At 44.7% G+C, this 19,971-nt stretch overlaps 3 protein-coding genes across 3 annotated transcripts; 2 read left to right on the forward strand and 1 right to left on the reverse strand.

Moving 5' to 3' along the window:
- Positions 1–615: 615 nt before the first annotated feature.
- On the forward strand, positions 616–1,466 carry LOC122770848 (protein PET117 homolog, mitochondrial). Its single transcript, XM_044028013.1, has 2 exons — positions 616–811; positions 1,317–1,466. Exons 1-2 carry the CDS (start codon positions 716–718, stop codon positions 1,464–1,466), a joined length of 246 nt encoding a protein of 81 aa, XP_043883948.1. The 5' UTR covers positions 616–715.
- kat14 (lysine acetyltransferase 14) lies at positions 1,440–12,697 on the forward strand. Its single transcript, XM_044027971.1, has 10 exons — positions 1,440–1,726; positions 3,125–3,246; positions 6,136–6,257; positions 6,348–6,520; positions 6,596–7,030; positions 7,116–7,705; positions 7,865–7,998; positions 10,036–10,211; positions 10,291–10,481; positions 12,321–12,697. Exons 1-10 carry the CDS (start codon positions 1,468–1,470, stop codon positions 12,492–12,494), a joined length of 2,376 nt encoding a protein of 791 aa, XP_043883906.1. The 5' UTR covers positions 1,440–1,467; the 3' UTR covers positions 12,495–12,697.
- On the reverse strand, positions 12,687–19,927 carry dzank1 (double zinc ribbon and ankyrin repeat domains 1). Its single transcript, XM_044027972.1, has 20 exons — positions 19,671–19,927; positions 19,339–19,462; positions 19,005–19,179; positions 18,499–18,604; positions 18,189–18,416; positions 18,053–18,108; positions 17,824–17,941; positions 17,632–17,730; positions 17,446–17,529; positions 17,234–17,350; positions 16,986–17,123; positions 16,665–16,899; positions 14,784–14,887; positions 14,029–14,109; positions 13,832–13,961; positions 13,690–13,751; positions 13,534–13,611; positions 13,314–13,441; positions 12,998–13,072; positions 12,687–12,930 (listed from the first exon to the last, which is right to left on the reverse strand). Exons 2-20 carry the CDS (start codon positions 19,451–19,453, stop codon positions 12,768–12,770), a joined length of 2,292 nt encoding a protein of 763 aa, XP_043883907.1. The 5' UTR covers positions 19,454–19,462; positions 19,671–19,927; the 3' UTR covers positions 12,687–12,767.
- Between the last annotated feature and the right edge of the window lie 44 nt (positions 19,928–19,971).

Genomic DNA, 19,971 nt, shown 5'->3' on the forward strand with positions numbered 1-19,971 from the left:
ACCACTCACTCTCCCACACCAAAGTCCATAGAGAAGATCAGTGATTTTAGCTGGCAGGGACACAGGAGCTGCTGGTCCTCTGCTGCCTCGTGTGGGCACTTTGTGTCACTGAGGTCAATCTTAACATTGGATTTCAAACACTGAAGTTACAAAATAAGACATTTGAACTTAGCAGTGGATCAACAACTCCTGAAATTCACTGATTTTCTCTCTGGACTTTGGTGTGGGAGAGTGACGGGTTTACTTTTTAAAAATGTTTTTCAAATGTGTAATTTTAAGACTTTATGCTCATTTCTCAATATGTCGCTGTCTGCCACCAGGGGGCGTCTCGGTCAGGGTGATTCAGTTGTAATTTAGGTGAGACATTTTAACTGTAGCGCCCCCTGATGTAATTCTTGTTCGTCAAATTGTTGTAACTCCACATTTCAACTGTGAATATACAGGTTTATAAAAAAAAAAAAGTGTCTCTTTTTTGTGTTATACGTGCAACACTGCCCCCTACTGGCGTGTATGTTGTTTTTACTAATGAAATGTTTCCTCCCAGTTTTCATTTCATCTTTAAATATTTGAAAAAAAAAATTGTAATAGTATCTGTAGTACCGGCGGTGGCCTGAGGGTGGGGCGATACACGGACATTTGGCAGGTGATTTCCGGCGAAGCAGCAGCAGTGGATCCTGTTAGCAGCAGAAGCTAACGAGCTGCTGAAGCTAACGTGATGTCTACAACCTCCAAGGTTGTCCTCGGTGTGTCTGTGTGTTTGTCCGTGAGCACCGTGGCTGCCGTTCACCTCAAACAGTCCTGGGACCAAGAGGTAACCGAACTAAGCTGAGCCGAGTCGGGAACGGGCAAAACCGACCGTGGCTAACGGTGCTGAACTTTCGGCCACAACGGGCATTTAAGAAGCTGAAAAATCGCAAAAAGTAGAAAATATTCACATTTACGATGCTGAAAACTATGGACTTCAGCGTGGGAGAGTGAGTGATTTACAAACGTCACTTTCCTGTTGGAAAAGCCAGTCTAACCGTGAGATAAATACGTAAATATGTGAGGCAGATATCGTAGATTTCATCACACGAGTCCTCAATTCATCCAGTTTTTTTGCAGCCATGTTTTGACTGAGTTGTTTTTCAGTGATGGTGGTCGTACTAAATCTGTACCTAATAGCACACTTGAAAAACCCTGAACTATCCCTTTGTGTTCCCATGTTGGTATGATCTATACTGATAATTATTCAAATAAATAATGTGTATTTATAATGTGGAGTTTACAATGTGTTGCCTCCTGTGTTTTTTTTTTTCAAACTCGCTGTCGTCCAGCGTCTCCACCAGGGCGTGGTCAGGGATCTGGAGCGGTGGGAGAGGAAGAAGGAGAACCTACGGCTGCTGGAGGAGCAGAAGATTCTGACCAAACACCTGAAGGAAGCACGGGAACGCCAGGAGAAAGAGCTCCGCCCACAGGAGCACTGAGATGGACAGCAGCGGGGAGCAGCTGGGTGGCGCCGAGGATGAGGCGGCGTGTACGTCGGCTTCGGAGGGTCTGGAGGAGGGCGAGGTAGAGGGAGAGACGCTGCTGATCGTGGAGTCTGAGGACCAGGGCTCTGTGGATCTGTCACATGACCAGAGCGGCGACTCTCTGACCAGCGACGTGGGTGAGGAGGGCGATGGCAGCTGGGCCTGCGAGGACATGTCCTTCTACTGCGACCGCTGCCACAAGTGGACACCTGCAGGTGAGACAGCCAATCAGAAAGCAACAGATCCACACCACTCACTGACGACAAAAATACCACATACAGGCCTGGCATATGTACGACATCATTTACAGTTGTTTTTGTCTGATACCTATATATCGCAGTCTGATACGATATATCGCAGTCTGATCCGATATATAACAGTCTGATACGATATATCGCAGTCTGATAAGATATATCGCAGCCTGATACCGGTATATCGCAGTCTGATACCGATATATTGGAGTCTGATAATGATATATCGGAGTCTGATACCGATATATCGAAGTCTGATAACGATATATCGAAGTCTGATAACGATATATCGCAGTCTGATAACAATATATTCCAGTATGATAACAATATAAAGTCTTTTTATTATTAATAATAATAATAATAATAATAATAATAATAATAATACATTTAATTTAAAAGCAGGTCACTCAAGGACACTTTACAAACAAAATGAGGTAAAATCACACAATTAGATAAAACCAAAAAATGAAATCAACACAAAATAGGGTAGTGAAGGTAAAAGCAGGGAGGTTAGAGGGAGTAGGCGGTCCAGAACAGGTGAGTTTTGAGTCTTGATTTGAAGAGGTGGAGAGAGACACAGTTACAGAGGTCATGGATGTTGGATGTTGTGGATGGCCATGTATGTGTACAGGAGGAGTTTGTACTTGATGCAGTGTTTTACAGGGAGCCAGTGGAGGTGCTGGAGGACGGGGGTGATGTGGTGGTTTGAGGGGGTCTTTGTGATGATATGGGCGGCTGAGTTTTGGACCAGTTGAAGTTTATGGAGAGACTTTTGAGGGAGCCCGAAGAGGAGAGAATTGCAATAATCAAGACGGGAGGTGACAAGGCTGTGAACAAGGACGGCGGTGGAGTGGGGGGTGAGGGAGGGGCGGAGTCTGTTGATGTTACGGAGATGAAAATAAGCAGTGCGGGTAGTGATGTTGATGTGTGAGTGAAAGGAGAGTGTGCTGTCGAGGATGACACCCAGACTCTTTATCTGAGGGGAGGGGGAAACTGAGGAGCTGTCAATGGTTAGAGAGAAGCTGTTAGCTTTAGAAAGGGTGGATTTAGTACTGAGGAGGAGGATTTCAGTTTTATTGCAGTTTAATTTAAGAAAGTTTGAGGTGAACCAGGTTTTTAGACCTTTCTGATCTAATGTTGACATCAAGCTAACGTTGAAATAACAGTGTTAGCTGTTAGCTCAGTGTAACACATGGTTAATTCAGCGCTAACATTGAGCCAACATGTGCTAACAGGGCTAGCATGGAGCTAACACAGGTACATCTGTGCTAACATTGAGCTAACACAGGCAACTCTATGCTAACAGTGCTAACATTGAGCTAACACAAGTAACTCTGTGCTAACTTTATTGTTTGTCTTCAGCTCAGCTACGTGGTGAACAACCAAGTTACCTGAAGGGAGACAACTTCTTCAAATTCACCTGCTGCGACTGTTCTGACGACGGAAAAGAGAGTTTCGAAAGAATGAGACTCACCTGGCAACAGGTACACACACATACAACTGACCATGACCTGTGTCTCAGGTGTTGTTGTTTACCTGTGTTGTGTCTCAGGTGATGTTGTTGTTTACCTGTGTTGTGTCTCAGGTGATGTTGTTGTTTAGTTGTTGTTTACCTGTGTTGTCACAGGTGATGTTGTTTACCTGTGTTGTGTCTCAGGTGATGTTGTTTACCTGTGTTGTGTCTCAGGTGATGTTGTTTACCTGTGTTGTGTCTCTGGTAGAGATGTAACGATATGAAAATTTCATATCACGGTTATTGTGACCAAAATTATCACGGTTATCAATATTATCATGGTATTGTTAGATGTGTTCAAATTGTTCAAAAAGTACTGAACACACACACACTGAAATCTTTTAACAAAGTTTTATTTTAAAAAATATATTTTATATTATATGAGGATTTTTATTATTAATTATCATCTGACTGACTGACGCGCGCACACACACAGGTCCTCACTCTGTGTCGGATAATAATTAAGTAGCAGCGGTCATACACAGCATAAAAAAAAACAAAAACACAGAAACAAACACATTTTGCTCTGCTATGGTACGTGTCGTCTGCACACTACTCGCTTTCGCTGATAGCGCCCAATAACATGTATTTTTATAGGAGTAACGTTAGGTAACACTTAATTTAGGTTTCCTTTATGATCTTGATCCTGATCTTGTTTTTTTTACTGGGGGGGAAATCTCTGGAGCGCAGGTGGCTTCAGCCGTGTTATCACAGGACAGACAGTTTTACCGGTTTATCGTCATACCGGTAATCGTTACATCCCTAGTCTCCGGTGATGTTGTTGTTTACCTGTGTTGTGTCTCTGGGGGGTATTCCATCAAGCAGGCTAAAGGCAAAGCCAAGCTTAAATGGCCAAGTCTGGCTAATATGAGTGAGAGTTCGGTTCCATCAAAGAGGCTGAGATTAGCCCCAACTCAGTAACCATAGAAACTATGACTCTGGCTAAGCCTCAACCATGGCTAAGCCATAACTGTGGCTCAGGTTTCTGTTCCATCAATCTGAGCTTCAACCCTGTTCCACCAAGGTGGCTAATGTGAATGTCAGCCAAGTAACCATGGTAACTTATGCTGCCGGGTAAACCTGGTCTGTAGCAGGCTAAAAGTGAAGCTTAGCACCATCTATGATCAAAGAATGTCCAATAGACAGAAACAGAGACACACAACTGTCATGGAATGATAAAATAATATGTAAAACATAAACTATATAATAAAATGTATTAAAGAAATTATTTAGACTAATAATTATATATTATCTATAAGTACATTAAAGAACATTATCACCAAAATAAAATATAATAAAATACAAGACACAAATAAATACAAAATTAAACTAATTAGCAAAAAAATATAATAAAAGGAAATGTAAAGAGATCATCATTCTTTTGATGTAACAAGGGTTAGGGCCTCCGATTGATAGGAGATAGATGATTGATTTGCTGTCACCTGCATTCACTTACTGTAATAGGGGTCCTCGTCTCCATTGAATTGCTTCATGTAATAATCTACCATCAATTGTATGATAAATGTGATGAGTCATGTAAAATACTTTGATTAAATGTTGCCTATTATTATTATCAAAAATGTAGGCACGGCAACTTTATATAGCACATTTTAGCACAAGGTGATTCAAAGTGCTTTACATTGAATTGCTTGATTTGCTAAATGACTCTAGATAAATAATAACTGTTTTACAATCAATAGATCTGTCATATGATTATTTCCTATAGAATGATAACCAACATTGCATTTCTTCATGTAATAATCTACCATCAATTGTATGATAAATGTGATGAGTCATGTAAAATACTTTGATTAAATGTTATTATTATTTAAAAAATGTAAATGTAAATGTAGGATTTAAAGTGCTTCAAAGTGATTCAAAGTGCTTTACATAAAATAAGATGAAAATACAACAATTCAACATATAGCATCTGGGACAAAATACAGCATGTAAAAATGACAGGCTTAAATGAAAATGATATCAATTCTATACAATTGGCCATGCAGGAAATAAATGAAAGCTATCCCATCGATTTGCATAACATTCAGTTGATAAATGTGATGAATATCACGTTCTAACATTACCACTAGGGCTGCCAAATGATCAAATATGGAGAATTTCACATAAATTGCAGTGAAACAATAATGCTATTTTAATTATGTTCATATGAATGTTACTTATTAGGGTTGTCTCTTCCTTTTCATTTTAGGGGTTTGTTGCATTAATAGATCCACATAATTGATTAGTTTAAAACAAAAACCATCAAGAAATCAATTGGTAGATTATTGTCTCCATATATTTTGTCCCTTTGATGGAGGATTTATATAACATGATGATACTGAAATACTTCATTTTCTTTGTCACTTACACATTCAGTCTGTCAGCAATATTCTGCCACGCCACATCCCTCGCTTTATTGATTGCAGTGGTATTGCCCTTCTTTCGGATTATGTGGCTGTAATCGTCATATACCTCCATGAGGAGGGTTTGCGCCGCTGCAGAGAACATCTCTGCACGCTCTTTTCCCTTGCTTTTCGGCATTTTTCACAGTTTCCGTGCTCGACTAGAATGGGCTTTTTATTTTCCCTGTGGGCGTGCACAAGTTGAGGCTTAACAGTTGAGGCTTGACTAAGCGTCAGTTGGAGCCAGCTGATTTCACTTGATGGAACGGCTTGGAGCTAGATTGGGAGTTGGAGCTTAGTCAAGCTTCAAGCTTACACCTAAGTCTGGCAATTCTTAGCTACGTTGATGGAATACCCCCCTGGTGTTGTTGTTTACCTGTGTTGTGTCTCTGGTGTTGTTGTTGTTTACCTGTGGTGTGTCTCTGGTGATGTTGTTGTTTACCTGTGTTGTGTCTCAGGTGGTGATGTTGGCCATGTACAACCTGTCTCTGGAGGGAACAGGTCGTCAGGGTTACTTCAGGTGGAAGGAGGACATCTGTGCGTTCATTGGTCGACACTGGAACTTCCTGTTGGGGACGAGGTCATTTGTGTTTGTTGACGTTTGGTTAAGGTTAAAGGTTGTGGTTTAGTTCCACCTGTCTCACAGCCTTTTGTCCCTCTGTCCCTGCAGGAAGAAGACGTCCACGTGGTGGAGCACGGTGGCAGGCTGTCTGTCGGTCGGAAGCCCCACCTTCTTCCGTTCCGGAGCGCAGGAGTTTGGCGAGCCCGGCTGGTGGAAGCTGGTCCAGAACCGACCTCCGACCCTGAGACCCGAGGTGGACAAGTCCACTGTTAAGATTAAAGGTAACATCTGAGGTCCAAGGTCTCTGTTGCTGACTGGGCTACATGAAACTAAACCATGACATTTTTGATCTACAGCGTCCAAACCTGTTGTGGACCCAATCATCACTGTGGAGGGTCTAAGGAAACGTGGGGCCAGGAACCCTGTGGAGAACGCCATGCAGCTGAAGGAGAAGCGTTGTCGCACGCAGGAGGCCAAAGAGATTCGGCGAGCTCAGAAGGAGGCAGCGGGAGGCTACACAGACCGCAGCACCTTGTCCACGCCAGTGAAACTAGGCGGAGCTCGTGGTGGGAGCAGCGGACGGCGTCCAGATCTGGTCCTGGAGAAAGGTGAGGTCATTGACTTCTCCTCTCTCAGCTCTTCAGACCGAACGCCGCTCACCAGCCCGTCACCGTCACCCTCACCCGACTTCTCCGCCCCGGGGACGCCGGCCTCTCACTCAGCCACGCCCAGCCTGCTGTCAGAGGCGGACCTCATCCCAGATGCCATGCCTCCACAGGCGCTGTTCCATGGTGAGTCCACCTGTGAGTCGTCCAGGTGTTCCCGGTCACCTGACGATTGTGTTTACGTTAACGTGGCGTGTTCTCTGTGCTTCAGATGACGAGGAGATGGAGACGGAGGGGATGATCGACCCGGGGATGGAGTACATCCCTCCACCCTGCACCAGCCTTGTCGCCCGCAAGAAGCTCCGCCAACCGCCAGCTCACATCAAACGAGAAGCGGAGAGTGAGGACGAAGACGGCCATGAGCGTGAAGATGACTTTGAGGAACCGGGTGGACGAAACAAAGGTGTGTCTCTCTCCGCGGGGGCGTGTCCTGTTACCGGAGCACCAGAGCGCAGGAGGATGACTCATCAAGAGAAAGCAGGTGCCGGCGTCTCCCAGAATCCTCGCCACGGCCCGTTGACGCTGTACGAGGAGAAGATGCTGTTGCGCCGCCTGGACGCCTGTCCTCTGGCTTTAGCTGTGACCTCACAGGCCAAACGTCTCCACAGGAAGCTGCTGGTCCGACAGGCCAAGAGGCAGAGAGGACTCCCCCTGCTGGACATCGACCGTGCCGTCAGCGCCACCCTCAGCCTAGTGGGAGGGATCTACGGTGCCCAAGAGGCGGGGACAATGATGGGAGGTGGAATCATTGGAAAATACTGCACAAACAGTCAGGAGCTGAGGATTCTGGATAGATTCCAGGTTCGTTTAACGTTCACGTCCTGGTTCAGCAGGAAGTTGGCTTTTTTTATTTTAGCAAGGTCAGCGTTTCTCGTCTAGTCACTGCTCCTGGAGTCCTGTTGCATGATGGGAGTTGTTGCCATCGTCACATGACATTTGATGTGAAGTATTTGTTCACAGACGAAGGTCTCGGCCAGGAGGGGGCTCCAGCAGCAGTCCGTGTCCTTCTGGCACCGTCTGATGGGAGCACTAGGAAGTTTGGATCAGAGCATCAAGAGTCCGTACACGTCACGCATCCTCAAGCCCTACATCAGGTACACAGCGCCCCCCACAGGCAGCTCACCACTACTGCACCTGTACAGTGACATTCAACTGTTGTAGTACTGGTAACTGTTCTGTGATTGGTTGTCAGGAGAGAGATTGTAGTATCAGTACTAGTATCAGTAATAGTAGTGTTAGTGTCAGTAGTGTTAGTAACTTTAGTAGTAGTACCAGTAGTAGTAGTAGTAGTAGTGTTAGTATCAGTAGTAGTGTTAGTGTCAGTAGTGTTGGTAACTTTAGTAGTAGTAGTAGTGTTAGTATCAGTAGTAGTAGTATCAGTAATAGTAGTGTTAGTGTCAGTAGTGTTAGTAACTTTAGTAGTAGTAGTAGTAGTAGTGTTAGTAACTTTAGTAGTATTAGTAGTACTAGTGTTAGTACCAGTAGTAGTAGTATCAGTAATAGTAGTGTTCGTAACTGTAGTATTAGTATCAGTAGTAGTAGTAGTATCAGTAATAGTAGTGTTAGTAACTGTAGTAGTAGTATCAGTAGTGTAGTATTAGTAGTAGTGTTAGTATCGTAGTAGTAGTAAGTAAGTAGTAGTAAGTATAGTAGTAGTATAGTAGTATCAGTATAGTAGTTAGTAACTGTAGTAGTAGTAGTAGTAGTTAGTCAGTAGTAGTGTTAGTGTCAGTAGTGTTATTAACTTTAGTAGTAGTAGTAGTAGTAGTAGTAGTGTTGTTAGTATCAGTAGTAGTGTTAGTATCAGTAATAGTAGTGTTAGTGCCAGTAGTGTTAGTAACTTTAGTAGTAGTAGTGTAATAAACTTTAGTAGTATTAGTAGTAGTAGTGTTAGTACCAGTAGTAGTAGTATCAGTAATAGTAGTGTTCGTAACTGTAGTATTAGTATCAGTAGTAGTAGTAGTAGTAGTATCAGTAATAGTAGTGTTAGTAACTGTAGTAGTAGTATCAGTAGTGTTAGTATCAGTAGTAGTAGTAATAGTATCAGTAATATTAGTGTTAGTATCTGTAGGAGTAGTATCAGTAATAGTAGTGTTAGTAACTGTAGTAGTAGCATCCGTAGTTGTATCAGTTGTAGTATCAGTAATAGTAGCGTTAGTAACTGTAATAGTAGTAGTAGTAGTAGTAGTGTTTGTATCAGTAGTAGTGTTAGTAACTTTAGAAGTATTATTAGTAGTAGTGTTAGTATCAGTAATAGTAGTGTTAGTGTCATTAGTGTTATTAACTTTAGTAGTAGTAGTAGTGTTAGTATCAGTAGTAGTGTTAGTATCAGTAATAGTAGTATCAGTAGTAGTAGTGTTAGTAACTTTAGTAGTAGTATTAGTCGTAGTAGTGTTAGTATCAGTAGTATTAGTAGTAGTATAGTAGTCAGTAGTAGTGTTAGTAACTTTAGTAGTAGTATTAGTCGTAGTAGTGTTAGTATCAGTAGTAGTAGTATCAGTAATAGTAGTGTTAGTGTCAGTAGTGTTAGTAACTTTAGTAGTAGTAGTATCAGTAATAGTAGTGTTCGTAACTGTAGTATTAGTATCAGTAGTAGTAGTAGTAGTATCAGTAATAGTAGTGTTAGTAACTGTAGTAGTAGTATCAGTAGTGTTAGTATCAGTAATAGTAGTGTTAGTGTCAGTAGTGTTAGTAACTTTAGTAGTAGTACCAGTAGTAGTAGTGTTAGTAACTTTAGTAGTATTAGTAGTAGTAGTGTTAGTATCAGTAGAAGTGTTAGTATCAGTGTTAGTAACTTTAGTAGTGTTAGTATCAGTAATAGGAGTGTTAGTAACTTTAGTAGTAGTAGTGTTAGTAGTAGTATCAGTAATAGTAGTGTTAGTAAATTTAGTAGTAGTATTAGTCGTAGTAGTAGTAGTGTTAGTATCAGTAGTAGTAGTATCAGTAATAGTAGTGTTAGTGTCAGTAGTGTTAGTAACTTTAGTAGTAGTAGTGTTAGTAACTTTAGTAGTAGTATTAGTCGTAGTAGTAGTGTTAGTATCATTAGTAGTATCAGTAATAGTAGTGTTAGTAACTGTAGTAGTAGTAGTATCAGTAGTGTTATTGTTAACTGCTCTGTGATTGGTCGTCAGGAGAGATTACGAGAACCGCCCTCTAAAGCTCAGGTTGTTGGCCGAGATCAAAGCCCGCCCTCACAGGAAAGATCCTGATTGGCTCCCTGAGGCTGACGCCCCCATTGACTACTGCTACGTGCGTCCAAACCACATTCCCTCCATCAACGCCATGTGTCACGACAGCTTCTGGCCAGGTGACCCCGCGCACCACGTCCTCGCTTCACTTCCTGTCTCACCCTGGCTCTAATCCTGCTTTGCTCTGCCCCCCTGCAGGTGTGGACCTATCAGAGTGTCTGCAGTACCCGGACTTCAGCGTGGTCGCTCTCTACAAGAAGGTCGTGGTCGGCTTCGGCTTCATGGTTCCTGACGTCAAGTACAACGAGGCGTACATCTCCTTCCTGCTGGTCCACCCTGAGTGGAGGAGAGCCGGGGTCGGAACCTTCATGATCTACCACCTGATCCAGGTCAGCTGACTCACACAGGAACTAGAACTACACCATAAACATGTTTTAATAGAAGAATCTGCCCTCTGCTGGTGAGGTCAGTATAATAACAATAATTCTCAATATCAATAATCCAGAATATCATCCACAAAACTACAACACGATAATCTTTATCTAATCCACACATTATTTAAAAGAGTTAATCATTCAGTCATTAAGCCAGGGGTGGGCAATTATTTTCCCCAAGGGGCCACATGAGAAACAAAAAATATTGTTGAGGGCCAAATTGGAATAAATTTTAATTTGATCTCTTTTATCTAAAAAATCAGTAAATTGTTTGTAATGTCTGTGATGTTTCAGACTAGAGCTGAAACGATTAATCGATTACTAAATGAATGGACATCTGTTTTGATAATCGATAATCGGTTTGAAGTTTTTTTCATGATTAAAACCTGATTTCTGATTGTTTAAGCGTCTTAAATGTGAGTATTTTCTTCATTTCTTTGCTCTGGATAACAAAGAAATCATTAAAGGTCAATCATTTTGGTTTGTGGACAAAACAAGACATTTGAAAACATCATCATTTCCAGGTTTGACGAACACTGGTCAACATTTTTTAAGGATTTCTGATATTTTATGGACCAAACGATTAATCGAGAAAATAACCGACAGATTAATCGATTTTGAAAGTAATCGTTAGTTGCAGCTCTACTTCAGACCTGTTGTTTGGGATGTTTCAGACGTGTCTGTGATGTCTGTGATGTTTCAGACGTGTTTGTGATGTTTCAGACCTGTCGTCTGCAGTGTTGCCAACTTGGCGACTTTGTCGCTAAATCTGGCGACTTTCCAACACCTCCTAGCGACTTTTTTGTTAAAAGCGACTAGTGACAAATCTAGCGAATTTTTCTGGTGTTATTGGAGACTTTTGTGGTGTTTGCAAACTCTCACGTGAAAGCACGTATCACTCTGCAGTTACTGTGCTCAACAAGCAGCGGGTGCTGCCGGGATCCCCTCCCAAAGCACTCGCAGGCGGTCAGTCTCACAGTAGCGTCCGCAGCAGACCCAGCCTGCGATCAGAGCAGAGACCCTCACCACTCCGCGTCCAGGCTGCTAGTGAATCGCGCATGCGTATGGCCACCTCCGTTTAAATGTAAATGTTTCTTCACTCAGTCTCACACAAAAATAAATCACTGCATCTGACACATGTCAGACATAACATGTGTCGTGTCTGATATGTGATATCTGTACTGTGTCACGGTGCACATGCGGTTATATCAGGCAAATTGTCAATTATGCAAATTAGGCGATGGCGTCATTTAGCGACTTTTAGGACAGCCAATAGTGACTGTCCTTACTGAGGAGTTGGCAATAGTGGTTGTCTGTGATGTTTCAGACGTGTTTGTGATGTCTCTGATGTTTCAGACATGTTTGTGATGTCTCTGATGTTTCAGACGTGTTTGGGATGTCTGTAATGTCTGTAATGTTTCAGACGTGTTTGGGATGTCTGTAATGTCTGTAATGTTTCAGACATGTTTGGGATGTCTCTGATGTTTCAGACGTGTTTGGGATGTCTGTGATGTCTGTAATGTTTCAGACATGTTTGTGATGTCTGTGATATTTCTGACGTGTTTGTGATGACTGTGATGTTTCAGACGTGTTTGTGATGTTTCATACGTGTTGTCTATGATGTTTCAGACCTGTTTTCTGTGATGTTTCTGACATGTTTGTGATGTCTGTGGTGTTTGTGATGTCTGTGGTGTTTCAGACCTGTTGTCCGTGATGTTTCAGACGTGTTTGTGAGGTTTCACACGTGTTGTATATGATGTTTCAGACCTGTTTGTGATGTCTGTGATGTTTCAGACATGTATGGGGAAGGACGTAACGCTGCACGTGTCGGCCAGTAACCCGGCCATGCTGCTCTACCAGAAGTTTGGATTCAAAGCAGAGGAGTACATCCTGGACTTCTACGATAAATATTACCCCATTGACAGTGCCGAGTGTCGCCACGCCTTCTTCCTGCGTCTGCGGCGCTGACACGTCTGCACAGGTTTCAGCCAATCAGGAAGCAGCTAATGATTTTCATCCAAAAAATGAAGCTGTTTCTCCAGTAGGGAGAGCTGGACATGTGACTCTGTCGCTCTCTACAGAAAACACAAAGTAACAGCTGTGATGTTAGCAGGTTAGCATGTGGCTAATATCATGTGACTCCAGACCAATAAAGAGATGTTTGTTTCAAACACTTGTCTTTTATTTACAGTAATGTCATAAACACATAGAGGCGGGGCTAATAAACATGTGATGACGTGGTCAGGTGACGTCCAGGTTGAGTTTGGATTTTCTCAGTTTGTCCAGCAGGTGGAGCCCTGTCTGAGCGGCGAGCAGAGACGTCATGTCGTTAGAACCTGAAGTCACCGCGACATCGTACGCCGTCTGACCGCAGGCGTTCCTGCGCCTCGCACTGGCCCTGCAGCTGAGGAGAGGGAGGAGCCATGATTGTGTGTGTGCGTGTGTGCGTGCGTGCCTGTGTGTGTGTGTACCTGAGCAGGACCTGAGCTCCCTTCAGTCCCTCTGATCCCTGAGCTGCAGCTTCATGTAGAGCTGTGTTCTTCATCCTGAGGAAGAAGTGACATCATCAACGCAGGACAAACGAACAAAACGTAAACAGAAACGCGTACAGGGGAGTAATACCACTGAGAACCATGGGGGCAGTATAGAGTCATAAGTCAGGAAAACAACAAAGAAGAGTTTAAATCGTCTTTACGTCTTGACAACTTCACTAAACCTCACACTGTTCTATCATTGAGTGCTCATTTCCATTGCTGGCCACTGGGGGGCGTCTTCCGTCCGTCTTACCGGCCAGATCGCTGGTTGACGTCGGCTCCTCGTTGCACCAGAACAGGAATCACGTCATGGTGACCGTTTACTACGGCAACGGCCAGGGCGTGTCGGCCATCGCTGCCACAGCAGCAGGGGTCTGCCCCCTGGTGGACAACACAGAAACACATATGTAAAGCAGAGCGGAGAACGTCAGGTGACCCAGAGGAGGCAGCTGATTGGCAGCAGAGACTCGTACCAGATCCAGGAGCTGCTGGACGACGCCCACGTGACCTCGACCTGGAGCCAGTTCTTTAAACAGCTGAATGTCCTTCACCTGCAACAGGAGGAGGAGGAGCTTAGAGTCTGACATCACCGTCAAACCAGACGTGGGTGTGATCTCACAGGTTCTTACCGCAGGTTTGGGCGTTAGGTTCATTTTGTGGCGTTTTATTGCAGCGGTGCTGCGATCACTTCCTGACAGACATGAACAAATAAAGTCAGGCTTTGGTGACACCCGGTGGTGAAGCTGAGTCACAGCGTGTGGATGAACTCACTGAGGCTGCCACCGTCGTCAAAGCGCTCCGTCACGTTGCTCAGACTCTCCGTCCATCCTGCAGGTGAAGCACCACCTGCTGGTCCCACACTGGAAGCTGCCGGACCTGCGCCGTCGTCTTCAGGACGCACCTGAGACGAGACGCATGTCTTCACCTCGTCTACATGGACAAGATTCAACAGGAAGAGTCGCACTCACCTTTAGTTTGTGAGCAGCTGAAACAAAGATGAGGCTCAGAGTCACCTCACAGCCGTCGTCTTCAATCACAGCAGAAACCACCTGAGGGCGCCACAAACAAAACATGCTCAGGTGACACGACCGGTGAGTGACAGGTGACACGATAGGTGAAGACGACAAGTGAGACAACAGGTGAGTGACAGGTGACACGATAGGTGAGACGACAAGTGAGACAACAGGTGAGTGACAGGGTGAGGAGACAACAGGTGAGTGACAGGTGAGACGTGAGACGACAGGTGAGTGACGGTGAGGTGTGAGGACAGGTGACACGACAGGTGAGACGACAAGTGAGACAACAGGTGAGATGACAAGTGAGATTGAGACGACAGGTGAGACGACAAGTGAGGTGAGTGACAGGTGACGGTGACGACAAGTGAGACAACAGGTGAGTGATAGGTGACACGATAGGTGAGACGACAAGTGAGACAACAGGTGAGTGACAGGTGAGGACAGGTGACACGACAGGTGAGGGTGACACGACAGGTGAGACGACAAGTGAGACAACAGGTGACAGGTGAGACAAGTGAGACAACAGGTGAGTGACAGGTGACACGACAGGTGAGTGACAGGTGACACGATAGGTGAGACGACAAGTGAGACGACAAGTGAGACAACAGGTGACATGACAGGTGAGTGACGGATGAGACAACAGGTTAACGCGACAGGTGAGGCGTGCTGCCACGCGTGGGACAAGTGTCATAAAGGTGAGCTTTTACCCGGCCCAGACGAGGTTCTCCCAGCAGAGTCCTGAAGGGGGCGTTGTTCTGTGTGTAACTTCTCAGGTGAGCACAAACATGATCCAACTGTTTCCTCCAGTAACCTGAACACACACACACACAGACACATAAACGCACACTTAGTAGTAGTACTGCAGTATCAGTATCTGACCTCGGCCCAGACTGACCACGGTCAGTGGTTATAGTAGTATCAGTAGTAGTAGTACTGCAGTAGTATTAATAACAGTAGTAGTAGTAGTATCAGTAGTAGTAGTACTGCAGTAGTATCAGTAGTAGTACTGCAGTAGTATTAGTAACAGTAGTAGTATCAGTATCTTGTTTTCATACTGCACTAGTCTACCTCACTTTACTACTCTTTTGCACTTCTGGTTAGATGCCAATAGCATTTTGTTGTCTCTGTACTTGTACTCTGTGCAATGACAATGAAGTTGAATCCAATCTAATCTAGTAGTAGTAGTAGTAGTAGTAGTACTTCAGTAGTAGTAGTAACAGTAGTAGTATCAGTAGTAGTACTGCAGTAGTAACAGTAGTAGTACTGTAGTGGTAGTAGTAGTATCAGTAGTGAACTAATTTCCAGAACAGCCTTCTTCCACCTGAGGAACATTATGAAAATTAGAAACGTTCTGACTTTACAGGACGCTGAAAAACTAGTTCATGCTTTTGTTACATCTAGATTAGATTACTGTAACTCCTTATTATCAGGATGTTCCAACAAGTCTGTTAGAATCCTTCAGTTTATTCAAAATGCTGCAGCACGAGTTCTGACAGGAACTAGAAAGAGAGACCACATAACTCCAGTGTTAGCTTCTCTACACTGGCTCCCCGTACAGTTTAGAATTCAATTTAAAATCCTCCTCCTCATGTACAAAGCACTTAATGGTCAGGCCCCTTCATACCTGAAAGACCTAGTCTTACCTTATCACCCTAACAGACCACTTAGGTCACAAAATACAAGTTTACTTATGGTTCCCAGAGTCTGTAAGAGTAGAATGGGAGGCAGAGCCTTCAGTTACCAGGCTCCTCCTCTCCTGTGGAACCAGCTTCCAATGACAGTTCGGGAGGCGGAGCCTCTCTCTGTATTTAAAGTTAAACTTAAAACTTCCTTTTTGATAAAGTTTATAGTTAGAGCTGGTTCAGGGAAACCTGGACCATCTCTTAGTTATGCTGCTATAGAACTAAACTGCTGGGGGAGTTTCCTGTGGTGCACGCACATTCACTCTCTCACACAGGATATGATTATGACTTTTTATATGTCATTAACCTTGTCTTTTTCTCTCCCTAGTTTGTGTCTTTCCTTCCTTCCCTCTCTCTCTCTCTCTGTATTCTCATCATGCAGGTTGCAGGATCAAGATCCAGTTTTCGAGGCTACGCTTATCATCACCATTATTATTGTGCTATAATTAAAAAGTCGATATCAGTAACTGTATAAACTTGTAACCTGATACAGTTGTTGTGTATCTGCTGCTGGTCTCCCTCTCTCTCTTCTGTCTCTCCCTCATCTCCCTCTTGTCCTTTCTCTCCCCCCATTTTCTGTTGCACCCCACCTCTCCACTGTCCCCCATTTTTCCTTTCACCCCAACCAGTCGAGGCAGATGACCACACATCTCTGAGCCTGGTTCTGTCAGAGATTTCTTCTTCTGTTAAGTGTTTGCTCATTGTGTGAACTGTTGTGTTCTCTGCTCTCTTTGATGTTGTCTATGTACAGAGCCTTGAGATTTGGCACTATACAGATAAAATTGAATTGAATTGAATTGAATTGAATTGATAGTACTGTAGTAGTAATAGTAACAGCAGTAGTAACAGTAGTAGTAGTAGTAACAGCAGTAGTAGTGGTATCAGTAGCAGTAGTCAGTATCTGACCTCGGCCTGGACTGACCGCGGTCAGCGGCGGTTGTCGGTCTCTGTTCGTCTGTTCTTTGGTCAACTGTAGCGTCCTCTGCTGCTCCTTCCTGTGGAGCTCAATGGCTGATGGGTAATAGAGTCCAATCGTCTGGGTCCACTGATCTGTAGTGGGTGGGGCTACCCTCACAGTGGGGGTGGGGTGAGGTGAAGGCGTGGCCTGCCAGGTGGCATCATGGGAAGCAGAGACTGCCGCCTGTTCAAAAGTAAACAGGCTCTTATTGGTCGATTCTGATGTCACGTGATTTCACAGCATACCAGGTGAGGGGCGGTGCCACTTACAGGTCCTGTGATGTCACTGCAGGATGTGGGTGCGGCCGGTGCGTCCAGGTTCACACCACAGGTTGCACAGTAGAGGGCGCACGCTTGTCCACCTGCTCCACATCGCCAACACGTCGTACAGCTGGAGGCGGGGCCAGGCTACACACACACACATCACAATATGACCCACAATGCTTCACTCTAAGTCTGTGTGTGTGTGTGTGTCTGTGTCTGTGTCTGTGTGTGTGTGTGTGTGTGTGTGTGTTCACCTGACAGCCGCACCAGTCACAGAACCTTGCATCACTGTGGTTTAAACGTTTACATCTGGAACAGGACAACATCCTGCTGTGTGCTGAAGGAACAGAGGGGGCGCTGTTACACACCTCCTGCAGACATGCACACAGGAAGTAAAATTAAAGAAAATATTTGCAGATGAAAGAAATTTGAAAGAGGCAGAATGATGTGTTTGTGTGTGCGCTACCTGCTGCAGGTGACTCTCACAGGTCAGACAGGTGGTCATGTGACCTGGATTCCCAGATCCACAGGAAACACAAACGACATGGTCCTACAACAGAGAAACAGTCAGTGTGTGTGTGCGTGTGCGTGCGTGCGTGTGCGTTTGTGTGCGTTTGTGTGCATTCGTGTGCGTGTGTGCATGTGTGTGTACCTGCAGTGTGACTCTGGCCTGTGATTGGACAGGGGCGTCACAGATCAAACAGGTGTGAGCGTTGACAGGAACCACATTGTTACAAAAATCACACACAACCTACAGAGAACACACACACGTCAGCACAGTCGTTGTCATGGAGACGTCACAGAAACACAGTATGAAGCCAGTGACACAGAGTGAGTGCAGTGCCTGTTCTCCTTCAGCAGGGGGCAGTCTCTGTTCAGGTAACGCAGGAACCACAGCTCCACAGTGAGAACAGAACCTAGCAAACGGGTCTGAGGGACGAAGACTGAGACACTGAGGACACCTGGACACACAAACAGGTACAGTCAGGCAGACAGGTACAGTCAGAAAGACAGGTACAGTCGGACAGACAGGTACAGTCAGTCAGGTACAGTCAGACAGACAGATGTTTTACCGCAGGAAGTCGTTGTGTGACATGTTGGAGCTGCTGAGCTGCTTCACACCTGAAGTCTGTAACACAGGAAACACTGAAATAAAAGAGTGTGTGTGTGGGAGTGTGTGTGTGTGCGTGCGTGTGTGCGTGTGTGTACCGCAGATGTGGCTGTGGTCAGAGAAACTGGTCGATGGGTCAGGAAACGAGGTCCTGACTGCTGAGAGTCGTTTCCCATCATGCTCTGCTCTGAATACAGGTGCGAGGACTGACCAGGTGAACGTGTGGCATCACTGTCGTCAGGGACCGCCTCCAGGAACGCACCTGAGCGCCTCAGCGAGGAAATGGACGAGTTCTGACGAGAGCACACGCTTCTGTCTGTCACCTGCTGAAACACGGTCAACAACACGGTCACTGGGGTAACCGAGTCCAAACACCAGGGACATAAAGACGTTTCTGAGTCAACTCACCTGCTGCTCCCTCAACAGGAAGTTCTGCTCTGTCTGCTTTCTGTTGTCAGAGTCCACCAAGTCAACGCTGAAGACCTTTGTCACCACAGAGCTGAGTCTGCCGTCCCTGCAGAGAGACAGACACAGAGACACAGACAGAGACACAGACAAAAAGACAGACACAGAGACACAGACAGAGACAGAGACAGGACAGACACAGACAGACAGACACACAGAAAGACAGACAGAGACAGACAGACACACAGAAAGACAGACAGAGACACAGAAAGACAGACAGACACACACAAAGAGACAGACACACACAAAGAGACAGACACACAGACATTTACATCACAGGTCAGAAGGCTAGCTGCCATTATTAGCAAAGTTCACACACAATGTTTTATTAACACAAACATCGGAACTGTTTACGTATAAAAGGTAAAAGGATGAAATAAATATGACTAAAGTGAAATGAACTTAAATGTAGAGTTTGACACTGCATCACAGGAAGTGATGTCAGTTACCTGGATACAGCCACAGCTCTGACAGTCACTCGTCCAGCAGGAAGTAGGAGTGGCTCACTGTATCTGTGACTTCTGCCCTCTAAGCCCTGCCTCTCAGAGCCCCGTCGTTCTAAGCTATGCCCCGACACTGGCCTGGAGCCGTCGAGAGTGTAGAAGATGACAACATGAGGAGAATCTACACACACACACACACACACACACAAAACAATGAAATTTATTGTCCCAGTATGTGTGTCTCTGAGTATGTGTGTGTTTCTGTGAGTGGGTGTGTCTGTTTGAGTGTGTGTGTCTCTGAGTGTGTGTGTTAGTGTGTGTGTGTGTGTGTGAATGTTACCTGAATGGACAGACACAGGTGTGTTGGTGTCGATGTGGTTCTTGGCTCTGTGTGTGTGTGTGTGCAGGTGTATGATGGGAATGATGAGAGGAGCAGACACTGATCCTGCTGTCATGACGACCACCTGTCAATCAATCAATCAATAAACAGTGAAATATGTAACAGTAACAGTGTAAACATTATCTATGAAACAAAAACTGTCAGACTGTGTGTCTCCGTGTGTGTGAGAGAGAGTGAGTGAGTGAGTGAGTGTGTGTGTCTCTATGTGTGTGTGTGTGTGTGTGTGTATAAGTGTGTGTGTTAACTGATAATCAATAATCGGTTTGACTTACTCGGGACGATCTGATCAGTCTGTTGTGTCTCTGTTTACAGAAGCGTCACCATAGCAACGACAAGTGCGCTCCTTTCAAATATGGTAAGGTGCCGGCGGCGGGCGGTGTTTGAAGTTTTGTTATATATTTTTTTCCGTGTCATGTTTTTCTTCCTTCAAAGAACAAAGACATTCCACGCGTGACACAATCAAAGCAAACACGTCGAATGTCACGGAATATAGAGCGAGGCATGCACCGCCCGCCCCACCGGGCTGCACCGGTAATACATGTTTTTGTTGAAGATAAATGACCACGTCACTAA

Source organism: Solea senegalensis, linkage group LG6 (assembly GCF_019176455.1).
Source record: "Solea senegalensis isolate Sse05_10M linkage group LG6, IFAPA_SoseM_1, whole genome shotgun sequence".
NCBI lineage: Eukaryota > Metazoa > Chordata > Actinopteri > Pleuronectiformes > Soleidae > Solea > Solea senegalensis.